This window comes from Myiozetetes cayanensis, unplaced genomic scaffold (genome assembly GCF_022539395.1).
Source record: "Myiozetetes cayanensis isolate MyiCay16 unplaced genomic scaffold, myiCay2020 scf10, whole genome shotgun sequence".
NCBI lineage: Eukaryota > Metazoa > Chordata > Aves > Passeriformes > Tyrannidae > Myiozetetes > Myiozetetes cayanensis.
Genome location: NW_026086605.1, coordinates 4,759,614 through 4,779,415, shown reverse-complemented (window position 1 = coordinate 4,779,415; position 19,802 = coordinate 4,759,614). Strand labels below are relative to the sequence as shown.

Genomic DNA, 19,802 nt, shown 5'->3' with positions numbered 1-19,802 from the left:
TTTGCAAGCACAGGCAGAGCCAATTAAAGGAATCAAACACTACGCCCACACCATTTTGTTTCCTTCATTATTTTCCTTCACTTCTTCTCACACATTTCTAAAAGAACTGAATGATTCTGTCAGTTGAGAAAACAAACATTTTTACCTTAACTCTCTTCACTCCCCTCATGCAGAGCACCCATGATGTTTGTGTCCACACCAGCACAGCCCCACTCATCTTAGAGACCTCCCCGTGACGGTCTCCACTTGTCCCACCTCCATCCCACCCCCTCTTCTCTCACAAGTGCCCCCACCCCAAGCACAAAGCAGAAGGCAGGTTGTCCCACAAGGTCACCCCACCCTGTCATCAACAATAATTAGAAGATTGTTACCCCATTAGGGCGATCCCATCAGAGCAAGAACAAGACGGAGTTGGTGCCCTCAAACCACCCTGCATATTCCCACACCAAGGCTTAAATGGTTTCATTTATCCCCCAGCAAAACTAAATGGGAACTGAAAGTGCCTCCTGGCACTTTATATCTACATATAAATCTCTTGTAAATCACACCCACTTTCCAGCTGAATGTCATTAATTTTCATTAGAATTCACTTTTTTTTTTTTTTTTCAAATTTACAAGCCCCAAACAGAGAAATAAAGATTGTCACACACATAACAAATATTTTTTTTCCAGTTCTCAACCTCTTGATTTCTAGTTTCCAAGGCTTATTATTTAGGAAAACAAGCTCGATAAGAGATGTCATTTCTTTCAACTCAGCAGTCTCTACCCCATCCAAATCAGACCCAGACAGCTCCACAGCTGAATACACAGCAAAGCACTCCATGGAAATAAGCCACATGGAGAGGAACCTCACTGAAAAATTAGAAAAAAATAGGAGACAGCCTTTCCCAAATAAAAAACACTGCAAATATCCATTAACCCTTTCTACAATCTACGATTAAAGTGCAAAATAAAATCCAGTGACGGGAGACAGCTAAAAGTCTGGTGAAAGCAAACTAATAAACGGTACAAATGGAAACACAGGAGGTGTAAACAACACCAGTCTTGGCCAAGAGAGACTAGAAGAGTTTGTACACAGGCACATCACCCCTCAGCTCACCTGAGCACCGCGTGTGCCCCCAGCCCCGCTCCCCTCAGCTAGGGATGGATAGAAGATAAACGGCTTTAAAGGCGAAGTTCCCGCGGCAGCGCCATCCCGGGAGCCGGGGAGAGCCCGAAACACGCACCCCTGTCTCCCGGAACGAGGGGGATGCCGAGGGATGCGCCCTTGGCCCGGGGATGCTGCGGGCGCGTCCCGCATCGCCCGAACCCGCCCGGCGCGACTGACGCGGCGAGGAGGCACCGGCCGGGGGTGTCACCACCGGGCTGTCACTACGGGGACGTCGCCCCGAGGCTGTCCCCGCGGGGATGTGGCGGCGGGGATGTGGCAGCGCTGTCGCCAGGGCGGGCCGCGGGCAGCCCCGCTCTCACCGCTCCGTGCCGGGATCGGCAGCGCCGGGACCAGCCCGGGGGCTCCCCCCGCCCGGCGGGATCGCGGCTCTCCCGGCACCTGCGGGAGCGGCATCCCGGGTGTTCCCCCGCCCTTTCGCATCCCATCCCATCCCGTCCCATCCTATCCCGTCGCTCCCTCTCTCACCTCCGCGGCGGCGGCGGCTCCGCGGGGCCGCTGTGGCCGCTGGGGCCGCGGCCGGGCCGCCCGGGCAGGCGCTCTGGGCCGGGGCGGCGGCTCCCGGCAGGAAATTTCCTTTCGCCGCCACCGCCTCCTCCTCCTCCTCCTCCCGCTCCGGATCCCGATCCCGCTCCCGATCCCGATCCTGCTGCCGGCGCGGCGCGCGCGGCGCCGTCTGGCGGACACGGCCGGCATTGCAGCGGGAGCGGCGCCGGGAAGGGGGTGCGGGTTTGGGGTTCCGCTCCTCGTCACCGGCACCGCCGCGACATCCCCGCGCACCCCCCGCGCCACACCCGCCCTCTGGGAATGCTGGAATCTCCCCTCGCTCCATCCCGCGCTCCGGGGGCTTCAGAGAGTCCGGCTCCCCGCGGGCAGCGGGAGCGATGCTGGACCGCCCCGTGTCAGGCATCCCCGTGTCGTTTTGGGGTCCAGGCGTTCGCTGTGGGGACCAAACACCCATATTATCCTTTCCCTAATTGCTCACCCCCTCCCCCGTTAATGTGGCGCTTCCCTGGGGGGAAAAGGGCACACCTGAGGATTTGGGTACCCACCGTCCCCTCCGACGGGACCTCCGGGAGCTGGGGCTGCACCGGGACCGTGAACCGGGACACGGAGACCCAGAATAGAAACGTCAGGTGGAAAAGTAGGACAGGGAGGAGGGGATTACTGAGGGATAGGCGAGAATCAGGGCGGCTGAAGGCACATCTTGCTGCCTCTTGCCTCCAGTCCCTACAATGTGCCTCTCCCAGAGTGAGTAGAGTCTCCCAGCAGAAGAAATCCCTCCTCCAGGAGGGATCCAAGTGATCTGAAAAGCCTTTTCCAACCTTAATGATTCTATGCATTAATTCCAGAACCCCCACACCCATGCACACCATAACACCACTTAACACCATAGTTAAGTTTTCCAAAGGGTATCCCAGAATAAGAAGAGTCTCCCAGCAGAAGAAATCCCTCCTCCAGGAGGGATCCGAGTGATCTGAAAAGCCTTTTCCAACCTTAACGATTCCACGCGTGACTTCCAGAGCCCCCATATCCGTGCAAAGCACGTTTATTTTAAGTGTTCCAAAGGATGTCAGAGAATTAAGGGTTGTACAGAAAGACCCACTGGGACAGAAATATCAGAACATCTGTGAATATTTGTGTCTTCTGCAGGAAACTTAATCAGAGCCTAATTATGTCCCTTTGGCATCATGTTGGCTAGGAAACTGCAATTTAGGAGGAGGCTAAAATCCTATCAGCAGCCATGGCACTGCAAGTGGGCACAGCACCGGGGAGGTGTTGGGTTTTAATGAACATTTTTGTAGCTCAAATGACTGCAAGTCAGCAATTTTCTCCCTAGTAAGCATTTGCAAGGAATTGCATATTAATTTAAATCACTGCTTATATCCCAGCAATAAAGTAAATGGAATTATTATACATATTAGAAAAAATTACCACGTTTTCTATTAGCACAGAAAATTAGAAGTACCATTATAATGTGGTTCCAGAATTAATTAGTCACGAGAAAGAAATGTGAAACCAAGTTGTACAATAAAGCACCAAAGAACATGAACATTATAATTATTAATAGACTATTTGAGGGCAAGAGATTTGCTATAGAGAAGGGGAATATCTAAAAAATATTGTACAACTGTGAAATAAAGTTGTAAAAGGAATTTCATCCGAGCTTTGCTGCCCCAGCACCTCACGCTCAAGTCCTAAATTGATAATTATATTGATAATTTAGCCTTGTTAGCCCACACCTGTGTTTCTAGTCCATCTTCGTTCCATCACATCCAGGAGTCTCTAGGCCTGGGTTTATGCCACTTCTGTTTTTCAGGATACACCAATGAGCTGGAGCCAACAGCCTGAGCCTGGTTTTATCTTCAGTTGCTGGCTGGAGAAAAACAACATAGTAGGATCTTCTCATACAGTGTTTTATCCAGAAAAGCAGATTAAAAGTCTAGGAGCTGGGAACCTGAGGAATAAAGTACCTTGAACCTGATTTTCAGTGGTCTGGAGAGAATTTATGGTGGTGAAAAAGGGGAGGGGATGAAAAACAAAGCTGCTGTGGGATTTGGAGCAATTTAGTAGCAATTTAACTACCTTAACAGAAGGTAGAAGCTAACTGAGAAAATAAATTTAAGAAACTGATAGACACTGAAATTCTGTGGCAAAAATAAGATAATTCCCAAATTTAGCCCAATGCAGCTCCAACAGCAGCTTCTATCCACCTCACAGTCCACTAGTCATCTGTCTGTTTATCTCTTTCCATCACCAATCAAACACGTTCTCAGAAATGTCAGCTCTTTGGCAGCCGTTTCACCCTCGTTTCCAATTTGCCAGAGATGCTGCAGGGCCTCCAACAGCTTCTGGCTGGACCCAGCACCTGCATCCCTTCTTTTGCAGTGTGGAAGTAACATTGTTCCAGCAGAAGTGCTGGAAATTTGGCCCGGAGCAGTCACAGTTACTTTGCTACTCTCTGTTACAAAGAGGTGCCTCCTCTGCCTCGAGCTCAGGAAATAAACGATAGGAAAGAGGCAATATTTGAAAAGCAAAGTTTAATTTGGCTATTCCAACATAGTAGCAACGTGGTGAGTCTGTCTTTTTATTGATATACTGGAACACAAATTGGAAATGTGCTGAAAAAGTTGGAAAATCAGAGGCAGGACAGCGAATAACAGACACAGATGTGATTTCTGTAATTGCAAATATATCTTGGTCTAAAAATACAAGAAAAAACTCTTTAAAGTGTGGATAATTGGGCAAAAGCACGAGGCTGTGTAACATCCCAGCAGTAGCTAATTTAGTGACTTCAAAGGGCTATTTGTCTAAGGTTTTTACATTTGGAATCTAACATTATGAGTACAGAGGAATAGATTTAAGTATTCAAAACTACATATCCTTATAATTGTTACAGAAATTGCAATAAATGAAAGCCTGCCCTGCCTGCTCTTCTCTCCATCTCCACCTCAAGGGTTTGTTTTAAATACCACAAATCTTGAAGCAGCTTCAAAGCCACATTTTATTAAAGTAAAAATACTGCAAAGGCCATAATTTCTGATTCTTACAATGCCAGGAGGATTTTTTTTTCCCCCACTGTTCAACAAACTGCACTTGACCACTCAACCTGTACTTAGTCATAAAGGAAAGCAGCATTTCAACACCTAAACACTTTATTTTATAGTTGTGCAATCATCTTTTGGAATGAGGAAAATCATACCTGAGACGTCTTAGAGGCTTTAGTGGAGATCAGCTCCAGCCTGGCCTTGGACACTTCGAAGGATCCAGGGGCAGCCACAGCTTCTCTGGGCAACCTGTGCCAGGGCCTCCCCACCCTCACAGCCAAGAATTCCTTCCCAATATCCCATCTAACCCTGCCCTCTGGCAGTGGGAAGCCATTCCCCCTTGTCCTGCCTCTCCAGGCCCTTGTCCAAGGAACCCAGAGCATTCCCAGCAGGCTCTCCCAGGCTGTGAACTGAGGGATGTCCTTGCAGCATCATTTGCAAACAGGATTCTGCTCGCTGTCTTTGCCTCGATCCTGGTGTGGTGTCTTGGGGACCTTTTTCTGTCAATAAGGAAACCAGCAGTGCCTGTTCCTGCTGACTGCAGGTGTGAAAGGACCCTGCTCCAAGGTGGCAGCACAATATTCCAGCTGTCCCTCCCACACCAACCAATGCTGCAGCCTCAGAGCTCAGGGATCAATAAGATCTCGTGATGGAGTTCTCAGCTGAGACATCCGAGTCGTTTTCTGGGAAGAAATCCAAACAACACTTCCAACGTGTTTGCTTTGTCTTTCAAAAGTGCTGTAAAAAAAAAAGGTCAGAGCAAGAGAAGAAGGAAATCAAAAGATGGAGTTGTACAAACCCACCTCAGAGCAGCTCTGGGCAGGGATCCACGAAAATCATGATCACAACCCTCTCAGTTTTCCAAAGAGTTGTTAAAATAAATTTGCAGGTCAGTTGAGCTTCAAATTTTTCAACTCCAGCTACAATAAAATTCAGGATGCTTTACCCCATTTCCCTCAACCGGCCCAAAAAGCATAAACAAATCCCAATTTCCAGCAGCTCCCAGAATTCTGGCTGCAAACTACCACAGAAAGAAATCAATCTCACTCTTAGTATTCAGTAGTTTGGTTATCCTGGAATACATAAACGCAATCCATAGGCTGATCCTGGAATACAGACATGCAATCCATGGGCTGATCCTGGAGTACATAAATGCAATCCATGGGCTGATCCTGCACATCATCTGCCTTGCATGGAGCTTCACACACTCTTTTGGGGACCAAGAGCAGCTGAAGGATGAAGCAGCTGAGCTCCTCTGCAACTAAACATGGCAAATGGAAAATAAAAAGGATGTAAAGGCTTTTGTGGGTACACGAGGTTGTGCCACAAGGGTCATGCCCAAGGAAAATAAACAAACATCAGCAAAACCTCCTGCCAACCACGCTGCCAAGTCATCCTGCCACCTGCCAATTGTTTTTAAATTAAGCATTTAAACTGAACATGGAAAATTTAAACCACCAGCAACCGTCACAAACGTTGTGGTTGCAGCAGAACAGAAGCTGATTTGCAGTGGCTTCACCTTGAATTTCCCTGGCTGCTGCTGAGAGCAATTACCTGTGAGCCAGCACTCACATCCTGCTGTCAGAGTCAGCATCCCTTGGGAGAGTGCATCCTGGAATCCAGGAATGGTTTGGGTTGGAAGGGACCTTACAGATCATCCAGTTCCACCCCCTGCCATAGGAAAGGACACCTTCCCCTTGACCAGTTCCAACCTGGCCTTGGACACTTCCAGGGATGGGGCAGCCACAGCTTCTCTGGGCAACCTGTGCCAGGGCCTCCCCACCCTCACAGGGAAGGATTTCTCCCCCTCTAATCCCTCAGGAGCTGTGGGCAAAGCCACAAACCACCTTCTGATTTATTTTTTTTGTTTTTTAAATGTAAGAATGTGTCTGCCACATTAAAAAAATAGATGGATAGGAAATGTTTGCATTTAAAGGCTTTCATGTTATATTTATAGTGCTTAAATGCAAACTGACTTGTACATAAACAGAAGGGAAACAGATATTTTACCTTTCAAAATACAGGGCAAGGAGTAATTTTATGACAATAGCAAAGGATTCCAACTCTCTGTGGTGCCCATCTGATTCATAACCAATTAATCTGATTTTTCTGTCTGACTCCTGTGCAGGGCTGAGTCAGTTCGGCGGGGGCAGAGTCTGGAAGGAGCTGATCAGGAAATATTTTCTCTGAGTCAGAGGAACCCAGTCTCTCCTTTCTCTCAAGCGATGAGGTTGTCGTGTCAAACATCAATTTTCATTCCAAGTTATGTGATGTTTCTTCAGGTAACTGTGAAGGGAAAAAAAAAAAAGACACAAGGAATTTTAGCTTCAGCAGAGAACAGATAAACTTCAAGGTGACAGGCAAGAAAAAGGCAAAATATGGTCTCATTTACAGAGCAATTCTCTGAGCCACAGGAGAGTTTCAATGATTTGAGCCATAACAATTTGAGCTGAGTCACCAAAAACTAAATATAATTTAGTCAGATTGCTCAGAAAGGATCTACAGGCTCTTCACTGCTGTTAGTCTCTGTTATTTGGTATTTTTAAAGGTGTGGATACTCAGCTGAAATTGAAAAGGAAAACCCCCAAGCAGGAGCTGAAAAGTAATTCCCTTGAAGTTGTTACCAAGATAAATATCAGTTCTTAACTATATATTTTTTGACATATATTTCATAGGGGGCAGGTTTTACCTCAGTTTACTAAAAAAATATCCTTGGACTATAAATTCTCGGACTGTGGTCTTTGTATGCAAATAAAGAACCGATAGAAGTGTCAGATTAATGAATGTGTAGAGGTGGATCAGCCTAACAAAGCTTTCCCATATTGTGATGGTTAATGTTTAACTGGAATACTGGTCAGAAATGGAGGCAGGCCTCTTGTTTCTTATTTCTTAAGGCAGGTTTAGAAACCTCCCTTTATATTCCTCAGAACTTAAACCAAATACTAATTGATTTCTGCTACATAGATATAGATTATGTCGGAATAAAATTCCTAAATATATAGATTATATAGATTTTTAGGAATATAAATTATAGATTATTTAGGAATATAGATGATTTAGAATAACATTTATATATTCTTTAAAATGTATGTGTATATATGCTTTAAAGCAATTGCCTCAAAAGTATTATTAAATCCTGTATAATTTGAAAAAAGTAATCACAAGACCATATTATATAAAGAGCAGAGATAAAATACATTGATTTCAAATCTAATTGGTGCTTTAAAGTTTTGGCTCAAGAAATCATAAAACCAGAAGAATCACAGTACAATAACACTGCACTGCAGAACAGGGCTTTTCTCCTCCCAAGAAATTCTTTGCCATTTCAAATTCATAAAAAATTCAAAAATTTCTCCGTGTCATTAAAGTGCAAACCAGAGAAGCTTCAGGACAAGAACTCCACAGGTTTATTTAGTTTCCCCCTAAAGGTTAATTAAAAAACTCTGGATCATCCAGGAGCTCGGGTTCAGTGTAATGTGGAATAATGACATTATAGATAATAGAAATAAAAGCTAATGGATTCTCTGGTACTTCAGCCTGACAATAGATTATTAATTTATATTTCATGTTTTATCCTAAAAAAACAGGGACCCTGGTGCTGAGTTCACCTCAAATTCTAGAAATTTGGCTTCAGTCTTTTAATTAAGCAAGGAAGGTTCTGTTCGATATAATTTTCTTACTGTCTTTGTCTGGTCAGCTTGGGCTGAAGAAATTAATATATTCTCTTGCTTTATAGTCCAGAACAGATTTTCTTGTTCCTTTTGCATATCCACTGTTTCATTGAAATGAATCCCTGTTCAAGGTATTTGTTGCCTCCATGACAAAAATAAAAAAGAAAAAAAAAAAGGTAAGGGGTTATTGTGAGAAAATATGTACAATTTAATTAGGAAAAAGGCTCTTTCTTAGAAAATAATCTATTGACAAGAGATAGAATGTCATTACCCCACCAAGACCCAAGACCAACCCAGTATTTTCACAAATTTCAAGAATTCAGGAGGTCTCACAAAGGGGAGAGTTGGTCCGATCACAGCAAACTGGGAATTTGGACAGAGAAGGAACATTTTATAACTTTTTACCATAACAGATCAGATACAGACTTAGAAAAACATCTTTTCAACCTGTTTATCAGGATTTTAGGAGAAAAACCTCAGAACTCTCCCAGAGAAGGTGAGGTGAGCTGGGAACACGCCAAGGCTCTGGATGAGCCCAGAGCCACGATCTGGGAAGTCCTGGTTTGTCAAGGATCATAAATCATCTGCCAATGATCCCTACCAGCCTTTGCCAGGCTGGTGGTGGTGTAACTATGGCAACACCTTTTCCCCAGACCAAAGTTCAATTATTTTACACTTTTATTACCACTGCTGTTCACTTAAAGTTTACCAGGGTAACTCTCTGTGAGCGCAGAGCCCGGACAGCAAGGAGGAGGAAACAACCCCATGGTAGCCGGACTAAAGGGAACAAAATATCCTGAACTGGTGGAAAAATTTCCGCCAAGATGCCTTCCAGGAAGAAAACAACCATGTTTGCATCTTCTTTTTGTACCTGTGTTGCCTCCTTCGTGCTGATTTGCGTGGTGCTGGCGACACAGCAGTGGGTGAGCAGCGAGGTTCGCTTCTCTCGCACCAACAGCAGCGTCACCATCAGCCTCGACTACGGACTCTTCAGGGGCACCTGTGAACAGTTTGTTGAACCAGGACTTCAGGTGTCAAAGCAGACCTTCCAAGGTGAGTGGAGTTACACCTGGAAATGGATCTGACAGTCGCAAAACGGTTGGATTGGAAGGGAGAGTAAAGATCATCCAGTCCCACCCCTGCCATGGGCAGGGACACCTTCCACTAGCCCAGGTTGCTCCAAGCTCCTTCCAACCTGGTCTTGGACATGTCCAGGGATCCAAGGGCAGCCACAGCTTCTCTGGGCAACCTGTGCCAGGGCCTCCCCACCCTCACAGGGAAGGATTTCTTCCCAATATCTAATGTAAACCTAAAATCTTCTTGCTCGTGCCAGTGACAGACGTAGGACCTGCAGCTCATTCTAATGTTCATCTATAACTATAATACTTCAAGTGAGACCAAGAACAACTGTAGAACAGTCTGGGGATTTAAGTGGTATCAAATAAGACCCTCAAAAAGCACAGAAATTCTGCAGCATTCTTGACAATAACAACTTATTTTATAATAATAATAATAATAATAATAATAATGGCCAGTCTTCGCGAGCGAAGATCCGGGGAAGGTCTTTCCTTTAATCCTAAGGTTCACCTGCCCTTAAAGGCAACCCATCTACGTCCTAAGGACCTCGCTGCCACCGTCCAAGCTCGCTTGGCCCCAGCAGATGAACCTTAGGATTAAAGGGTGGGCTCAGTTCCGCGCACACTGTGTCTCACCTAAAAAATCCAATGCGCAGGCTGGAAGGTGGAAAGACCTTCCCCGGATCTTCGCTCGCGAAGACTGGCCATTATATATATATACAACTTATTTTAATCACCTGTATAATTACCTCCTTCCCTTTGGAATGAGGGAAAAGTAAAAAATGGGAACTTTATGTAAAACTGACTTTCATTTTCAGAAGTTTTCAGTGAGCAACACCTACCACTTCATTAAGGGATTTACAAACCTAATTCATCTTCCAGGATTTCCTTTAATTTCATGATGCTACATTTATTGTTTGATTTAAAACATTTTCCACCTACTACCAAATTAGCATCATTTTACAGAAAAAGGTTTTAAGACTGCTGAAGGAAAAAGAACAAAACATGTAAAACAACACCCAAAGGTAGGATAAGCCTGAAAGCTGATGCAAGGATCAAGGGTTTGCACTCATTTTATCTGTCTTGCTGTCGCACCACATTCAAAGCAATAATGCTGATGACACATGGGAAGGGGGAAAAAGCCAGTCAAAAGAAATCCAACAAAAATTGGAAGAGTAGGTCAAACAGTTTTAAAACATGAGATACAGAATTAAAATGGGTAAAAGGAAGAAATTTTTTTTCAATTATTATGGTAAAGGAATAATGTTTTTAACAGTTATAGTGGTAAAACACTGGCACAGGTTGGCCAGAGAAGCTGTGGTTGCCCCATTCCTGGGAGTGTCCAAGACCAGGTTGGACAGGGCTTGGAGCAACCTGGAATAGTGGAAGATGTCCTTGCCCATGGCAGGGGGTGGAACTGGATGATCTTTACTATCCCTTCCAATCCAAACCAGTCTGGGATTGTGTGATACTCCAATAAATATTTTCCTTTTTTTGGTAGGCTGTTGTGAGATGTCCCAGAGAAGCCACCAAGGCAGAGCACAGCAGATCTAAGCCTGCAGGTGGTTCCCATCTCCCAGATCTTTCCCAGCTTAATTTATCACAGAAACTGTCCCTGTGCAAACAGGCACCCAAATTCCCACGGTGGCAAAGCTGTGTTACACAACCCAGTTCTCATGAGAACATTCATGGAAATGAATGTCATGAAAACCTGGACACAGCAGCACTCCCAGCAAAACATGGAGTGTGGACTGAGATTGTCACATAACAATCACAGAACCACGAGGCACTTAAACCTGGTTTACTTACAGTCACAGCAGAATAATCATGGCATTTTTAGAAGAGTAAATATGCATTAATAAAAACCGTTTTCTATATGGTTCTAGCACCCTCTGGCAGTTGGCTCAAACCCCAAACCTTGTGCCATGTGGGCAGGCTCTTGCTGATGTTAATTGGGCTCCCTGTGAAACCTGGAGTTCTCCCAGGAGGAGCTGATTGCAGGGTGGGGACACAGCTTGGCTGGAATTCAGGGCATGTGTCTTCCCTTTGTCCATACAGCGCCTCACACAGCCCAGTCCTAGGGCCTGGGTGTTACCAACAGGTCCATTTTAATTAAAATTAAGGAAAAAGACTCACCCAGCACTTGTATCAGTGAAGGGTTTCAGTTCTTGCACAGTTTACATTCATCTCAGGGGTGCTGGGTTTTCCCCCTCCAGATTCAGGGCTTTGTGATTCTCATTTAGCAAATGTTGAGATAACACTCACAGAAAGTTATCTCAGTTCTCACATAGCAGTTATTTGGGGATGAACAAAACAAGTGAGTTTCAGGAGTTGCTTCCCCACAGCTGCTGAAGGAAAGTGATGCTTTAGGAACAGCCCAAAGATGGGTTTGGCCACATCCCTCCCTAGTTCTGTTGGGCACATACCCAAGGGGAGATGAACTGATTTTAAATTAGTTGTTAGGCTGCACACTAGGCATTATTGCCATGTTTTATGTTGTCATTTATGGAAGAAATTCAGGTTTCCCAGAGAAGCTGTGGCTGCCCCATCCCTGGAAGCGTCCAAGGCCAGGTTGGACAGGGCTTGGAGCAACCTGGGCTGGTGGAAGGTGTCCCTGCCCATGGCAGGGGGTGGAATGAGATGATCTTCACTGCCCCTTTCAATCCAAACCATTCTATTCTATCATCCTATTCCATACATACTTGAAATAGGAAAGGCACTTCACAGAATTGCATACATAATATTTTCACTTCATATAGACAGGTCCTCCTAAGACAGTACACATCTTTTCTTTGCTGATTCTTAAGCAAATTGATTTCCTGTTTTATGGAGAACTAAAGTGATGTGCCTTCTCCACTCTAATGTTTCAGACACCACTAAGAGGAGTTAAAACCAGCCTTTTAACTCACAGTGTGATCCATCACTCAGCAGCTGTGGCCTTGCTGGGGGGCCCTGCTGTTGCACCCCGTGTGTGTTTCTCAAATGGCACTGTCATAACTGGGTGTGAGAAAAGGAGGATGGAAATGATAGAAGGGCAAATCAAAGGTGATAGCTCGGGGATATGAAATATTCCTTAGCAATGGCCCAGGTTGGTTTTTGTTAATGGCCATTCAAAAGGTCATCAACAGCCTTTACAAAAAAAACTTATCCTTGTAGAAACCAGAGCATTAAAAGAAATTTCTGAGTGTAAAGATGAAAAGACGAGCACGGTTTCTGCACTGTGCTGTGCATGACCTGCCCAGTCAGGGTGGCTCTTTAACAGACTGCCAGGAACAGCCTTAATAGAGCAATAAATCAAAACAGCCACTTCCCAGGCTCTGGGGATGAATGATCTGGCAAAATGTAGAAGTTGTTTAATAACCAAAGTCCTTACAGGCCTCACGAGCTGTTTTCATGATTTCTCTTAGCAAGGAACCACCTATGAATGTACCAGTCCGTGAAAGCTTGTTTACAGCTCTGCTTGTGTCCATGTAGAAACTGAGCAAGGCCCAGGAAGAGGCACACCCAGAGAGTCCTGGAATGTCAGGATTTATCCAAATGTTTGCAGCCAGCAAGGCCAACAACACATGAGGAAGCCTTTGAAACTTATTGTAAGCAGAGAGGAATCAATTCACTTTCTAACTTTTAAATGACAAGACAAATGCCTGAAAATCAGTTTCCTGATGTGCTATGGGGTCTCCTGAAAACTGGGAAGCTCAGTTGAACTCTACTTGAGGTTTTTTTGTTTGTTTGTTTGGCTTTTTCTTCTTAATGAAAAATTCATTATGTGTCATAAGTGATCAGAGAGCCCACAAAAGCTGCCAGATCAGCACTGCTTGGAAGGCTGACTCAGGTCAGTACAAGTTTGGGAAATTCTATCCAAATATATAAGAATTAAGGAGGTGGGGGGGATTAAAAAAAAAAAAATACAGGAAAATAAGGAGAGACCTGGGCAGGGCAAAGCCCTCTGTTTCCATTGCAGAATGAAGTTATTTTACACAGATGCTGCAGGTTACTATTGACCTCACTCAAACAGATCAGCTCCTTCAGTTAGCACAGACTGCTTTATTTAGGGGGGAAAAAAATCTGCTGCCATGAAAACAACATTTTCTTTAAACCCTTTAGCCTTGTGCTGTTACAACAGCTGAAGTCTGATAAAATGACACCCCCTAAACTGCTGATCGCTGTCAGAGATAAACAAGATCAATTAGGGGCTGCAATAGGTGTAGCCAGTCAATCCTGGAGATGTTCTGAGTGATAAAATTAAGCGAGGCTGCCAGAGGGAAATTACACAAGCCTGGCTGATTTGGCTCCAGACTCATATCTTGTGCAAGAAATACATCAGAGGTGATGCCCAGGCTGCTTCAGCCTGACTGCAGGCACAACCAGCAGCGTGCTCACTTCCATTTAACTGAGTGATAGCCCCTGGATGCCCTTCTTTCCTGTTCTTCTAGGAAAATTGCTTACATTTACAACTGATTTCCATAACACATCCTTACCTCAAAAAGACATTAACTTCTACCTGCCACTATTACGTAAAATGAAAGAGAACTTCTCCTTTTCATTTCTTCCCAATAGCTCTTCTTTTTATTATGTTTATTTCTCTTTATGGGGTTTTTAGTACTTTTTTCCCTGCTATGATTTCTCCCATTTAGGCACTACCCGAACACTTTGCAGTAATGGCTTTGTGTTAAAAGCAGAATAGAGGGGGAATTTTCCTACACACGTCTGTCTATCACAACACCCATTTGAATGGAGCTGGAAAACACTGTCATTGTATTTGTTACAACATCAGGCAGCCACAGTTGCCTTTTCAATCTTTAAATTGAAAAGGGGGAAATAATAAATCTCAACACAGCTATACTGCAATTACACTTGGAGGATATTGTGTCTCTTATTATCAGCAACCTATGGAATGACTGGAAGGATTGAGGCAAAAAAAAAAAAATCAATGAAATCGATGGCAGTCCTGGAGGGGCTGAAAATGTGCCATGAACATATGGCCAGACACTCCTGCAGCTCCAGAAACTACAGAGGGCAATGGCCTGTGTGTATCAGCTGTAACGAGCTGGAGCCAAAAGGAGAGGGGCCAGGGTCTGATCTCAAGGTGGAGACCCTGTGACCACACAGCTCAGCCCTGTGGGAGCCACAAGCACCCCATATACCCAGGCACGGAATCCCTGAGGTTGGAAAAGCCCTCCCAGCCCATCGAGTCCACCCTGTGCCCCATCCCCACCTTGTCACCCAGCCCAGGGCACTGAGTGCCACATCCAGTCGTTCCCAGGGCACCAGGCACGAGCCCCACACAAGCAGCAGGATCAGTGGCCAGCAAATGCACTCCCTGTTCTTCATTTCAAACAAGCCTGGCTGCTGCAGTTGTTATTTTAAGCCGGTGTAGGCTCAGAGATACAATGAACACGGGGTGTTTGAGCTCACATTGAAACCTTCATCACATCAACATAATGAAAAAATAGCCCAGATTTGCATTTCCCTCATCTTCCCTCCCTTACAGGAACAGTGCCTGTGAGCAGGGCTCTTAATTTAAAAGCCCAAGCCAAGCAGAATTCGAGGAGTTGTGTTTTAAGAGTTACTCACCCTGAGGAGTTAAGAACTGCTCAGCTCAGGGTGGGAGCAGCAGGGAGGGATTTTCACCCCTGAACACGTTGCCCCAGCTCGTCCCAAAAACTACATACACAAGAAATTAGTCTCAAAATTCAGTGGATTTAGGGGTGAAAGAGAATGGAAAGTGGGAAGAGGAACATCCCCACACTGAAGCTGCAGTAAGGGATGGATGGTGCAGCAGATCTGATGATGAGCTGCAGATGTCCAATAACATCTCCAAAGAAGGAGTTGCTCCCTTCTTTTAAAAGAAGGGAACAAATACTGCCTCCACCAATTTTTTTTTTTCTGTAGGAAATGGAGACAGATCCAGTCAGGATATGAGCTCAGCCCTCCTCACCTGTCCATGTATGACCATGCTTAGCTACATTATTCCTGCAAATCTACCTGGCCCTTCCTGAGAGAGTTTTATTCCCTTAGAAGCTGTTCCTCTTGTCAAATTTATTCTATGGGAGGGAAACTGATGCTATACTAAAAGAGAATAACCTACAATGGGAGCAGTTTTAAATAATAATGGAATTTACCAGACATGGGCAGAGGGACACCTGGTTTTCTGGTCCAATTAAGCAAAAATTTCTGCCTGGCCATGTGAGGAGGAAAATTTTTACAGAAATATTAAGGAAGAGAAGTTTCCTACCCAGCCAATGCCCAGGAGGTTTTTGTGCCTGCAGGAGAAGCAGACATGCCCTTTTTTCAGCCCTGTGTACCTTCACCCCATGTGGGGTTTGAGTTCATGTGCTGTGCCCAAACCTGTTCCTTTACCTCCTGATCTCTACAGATCAATCAAGTCTCTGTTTATCAGCTTTTAATTACAGCCACATCAGTGAGTCATAAACTTGTCAGAGTCCACCAGACCACGAGGGGAAGGCTGATTATCATAAAATCATTAACACCTCTGAGAACATTAAGCCCAACCTTTAACCCAGCACCACTAACCCATGCCCCCAGGTGCCACATCCACCTGTTTGAACACTTCCAGGGATGGGGACTCCACCACTGCCCTGGCGGCCTTTTCCAGTGCCTGACCACCCTTTGCAGTGAATAAATTTTTCCTAATATCCAACTTAAACCTCCCCTGGCACAAGTTGAGGCTGTGTCCTCTCCTCCTGTCCCTTCTCCGTGCTGAGCCCCTTTATTTCAGTTGCAGATTCCCTGAGCAGCACCAAGACAAAAAGCACCAACGTTGCCATTATTGTGGTTCTGGTTCTCAGTTTGCTGACTTCCCTTCTGAGCTCTGGATTTACCTGCACCAATGCTGTCAGCAATCCCTACCAGACATTTCTGGGACCCACTGGAGTCTACACCTGGAATTCCATATGTGGTGAGTAACACATCCCATCCCATGCTGCTTCCCGTCCACCTTTGGATGAATACCTTGATTCCAAGATTAACAAATAGATATCTGGAAAAGGAAACATTTGGAAAAGCATTTTGCTCAATAGGTTTAGTTTTTAACTGCATCTTCTGGGACACCTGAAAACTACCTTTTACCATCAGTAAAATTGTACTGTATAGTAGTAAAATTATATTTATATAATAGAATATATGGGGAGCAGCAGTTAGAAGAACCAAGCCATGGCAAACTTTACTTCCTTCTCTAAAAAAACACTTTCACAGATCAAAATAAGTCCTAACATTCTCTAAGCATAAAAAAAAAGGTGGAGACACTGAGTCATTAGAGCCTGAACCCTGACAAAGGGCTCCCTGAAGGTGCAACCCCAGGTTCAGCTGGTTGGCTGCTCCCAGCACCCCCTCCTGCCCTCCTGGACATGTGCTGGCATTGACTCCAGCTCTCACACTCAATTTGTCTCAAGAGGATTATGTGTTCCTCTAATAATGGGTTTGCACTTGAATAATTTCCTTTTAAGACATCTGATTACAGGGTGCTTCAACAAGAGCATTTTACCCTTCAAAAGCTCTTCAGGTCTGAAGATGGGAGGGAGGTCTGTCCCCAGCAGCACCACCATCAGAATCAGACCTTGGTGGAAAGGGAATTGTATGGATAAATTTAGTTTTAATCGTAGCAAGCACAGGTGGGGGTATGAAACTCCCCCCCTTTTTAACACATCATGTAAAGAAAAATATAAGATGCAGAAACAGCTGAGAAATGCAGTAAGAAAAGTGAACAAAGGCCCAACTCAGGCAATTACTCACTTTTGAGACAAGCAGATCATTGTCTTGTCACATGAGGAGGTTGTTCCTTTCCTGAGCACCCTGAACCTGCAAGCTCTGGACTTGAAATGAAAGGACCATGGACTCACCAAAATAAATATTGGTGAGAAAATAAAACCCTGTGCTGGCTGAGGGTTGTGGTTCCTTTTTACTGCCCTGTGAGTGCTGTGACCTGGAAGCCTATTTTGCTGTGGGTGTATTTTTCTGAACACTCACACATCAGTCTTGGAGGTTCCTAATTCTCTTACCAGATGGCCTGAAAGTCCTCCTGAAAAAAAAGAGACCTGAACCCGTTTCAGCCTAAACTTGTGGAGGATGATGTACCTGGAGGAATGGAGTGGAACTATTTCCACCAACGTTCAGAGACTGCACCTCTGTTAGCACAATGAAAGCAGGGATGTAAAAATATTATTTAGCTAAATGTCAAAGTAACTGAACTCCTTTTACACTTGGAAGGCTGTAAGAAATAGATACAGATATAAGAAGACATTGAATTTTGGCTCATCACAGAGTCATCAAATAATTTGAGTTGGAGAGAACATGAGGTCTCTGAATTTAAGCTCTTGTGCAAAGCTGGGCCAACCCTGAAGCCAGAGCAGGTTTTATCCAGCTCTGATGCTGCCCACCCCATGGATTTGGGGTCATATCAGAGAGACAATCTATGAATACAATATACTCATCAACACTAAATTCAGTGAAAAACAGTTAAATTAAATGGCCTTGTCTAAGAATACTCAGTGAGAATCCAGTACTTTTAGAAGATGACATCATTGCCTATTTCAAAACACCTGGCAGATATTACTGGGTGGGACAAAAATTCTATAAATGCCCTTACAATTCACTAATGGAAGATATTTTGTCCCAGTGCAGGTATTTAATCAGTTTAAGCAGACTCTTTACAAGCAGCTATATAAATACCACTATGGCTTCACCTCTGATGTTTGTATTTCTGTTTTCTAGGAATCCTCATCCTTATAGCCATGATCCTTTTCCCTGTGAACATAAAAGCACACAGCCTGTCTGAAGAACTGGCCCGTGGATGTTCCACCTCTCTGCAGAGTCACATCGAATCTCAGCACAGTTATGGATATTCCTACTGGATCTTGCTGCTCATCCTTTTCCTGAACATTGCTTCTCTCATCATCATATATTTCTACGACCACGCAAGATATTCCAAGAAGAAAGAGCAGGAAAGACCCATTGAAAATGCACCAAAAGATGTCATTCTGTTTTAAGGACACCACAGAAAAGAGGGTGCAGAAGGAAAATGACTATTTAATGTGGGCAAGTAATTTCCATTCAAACTGAACTGTGTGTTGCAGTTCAGTTGACAAATTGGTTTGAAGGCACAATGGTCTATTTTGGTTTGTAGCTGCCTTCTGCTTCACCCTTGGGGTCTGAACAGGAAGATCAAAGACAGTGTTTTAGTTGTGTATGTGATTTGGGATCTCAAGGGGCAGGAATATCCCTTGGGATGATGAGAAATGGTCACTAAGGGGGTTGGTGCTTACATTTTGTCCTTTCTCTACTTAAGGATCTTCTCCTGCAGGTCCCTGTGGAACTGCCCAGGTGACCACAGGGAGCTGGGGAGGCTCCTGTCCATGGGCAGGAGTGTGAGAACTTGTGGACAAAGCCCACAGAAGACAGTGGTGGATTCTCCATCCCTGGAAGGATTTAAAAGCTGTGTGGATGTGGCACTTGGGGATGTGGGTTAGTGGTGGCCTTGGCAGGGCTGGGGGAATGGTTGGAGGGCTTTTCCAACTTAAACAATTCTATAATTCTGTGACAGCACAGGAGCCTAATATCAACAAGTTATTAATTTGTAGAAACATCAGGAAAATCCTATTTCTGGCTATTTCTAGACCTTTGATTCCTGCCAAGAGCAAAGGGCAAAGCCACACCTTGGGCACACTTTGTCCCCTCACCTACACATGACCCAGGCTGTCACATTCCCTGACACAACACCCCAACAAGGGGGTTTCTTAGTGATGATTTACAGCCAGGACTATCCCCATGCCTGGTTTAATTAGTATTTAATATGCACATAAAGGCACACAAATATAGAACAGCACAGAAGTGAGGGATCTCCCTTCCTGTTCCCTCAGGGGACAGCGAGCAGACGAATGTGACCTTGGGACAGATGTCACAGTGCAAAACCATGCTTGGAGCACGTGTCCCAGGAGAAGTTCACTGTGCTAAACTGGCCAGCACCTTCTGCTCCTTTGCCCCTCGCCTCTTCAGCCAGGAGAGCTGGTTTTGTTCCTTTAAAAAGGAAAAAGAGACTCATTTTCCTTCACATTACGGTTTTCACAGCCGTGCTCAGCATCTGTCCTGTGATACCAGAGGTGCTCGTAGAAATAAAAAAGCATTCTGAAGAGAGGATGGGAAGACACAAGAGGTGACTTCTCACTATTTATCTCAAAAAATAAAGTTTCAGGATGAAATCACTCAACGTGCTCTATCCAAGGAATCAAAGCAAAGGAGGATTCTCCATCCTGCTCGTGCACTTGGCTGAAAGGGTGATGAGGGCAGAATGGGGGGGGGGGGGAAATTAGAAACAAAAGAGGGT

At 44.8% G+C, this 19,802-nt stretch overlaps 2 protein-coding genes across 3 annotated transcripts in view; one reads left to right on the top strand and one right to left on the bottom strand.

Moving 5' to 3' along the window:
- The window catches only part of PTPRE (protein tyrosine phosphatase receptor type E), a 98,475-nt gene extending 96,696 nt beyond the window's left edge, over positions 1 to 1,779 (bottom strand). Inside the window, exon 1 of one of the 2 annotated variants that reach the window (XM_050305352.1) lies at positions 1,637 to 1,779. The gene's annotated coding sequence lies outside the window, so the exon portion shown is untranslated. Of the gene's footprint in view, positions 1 to 1,099; positions 1,228 to 1,636 lie in introns of those variants that run through there. The other variant, XM_050305354.1, reaches the window with a different exon arrangement.
- Positions 1,780 to 9,211: 7,432 nt separating this feature from the next.
- On the top strand, positions 9,212 to 19,070 carry CLRN3 (clarin 3). The gene is made up of 3 exons (XM_050305391.1): positions 9,212 to 9,440; positions 16,203 to 16,382; positions 18,194 to 19,070. Exons 1-3 carry the CDS (start codon positions 9,212 to 9,214, stop codon positions 18,466 to 18,468), a joined length of 684 nt encoding a protein of 227 aa, XP_050161348.1. The 3' UTR covers positions 18,469 to 19,070.
- The last annotated feature ends 732 nt before the right edge of the window (positions 19,071 to 19,802 follow it).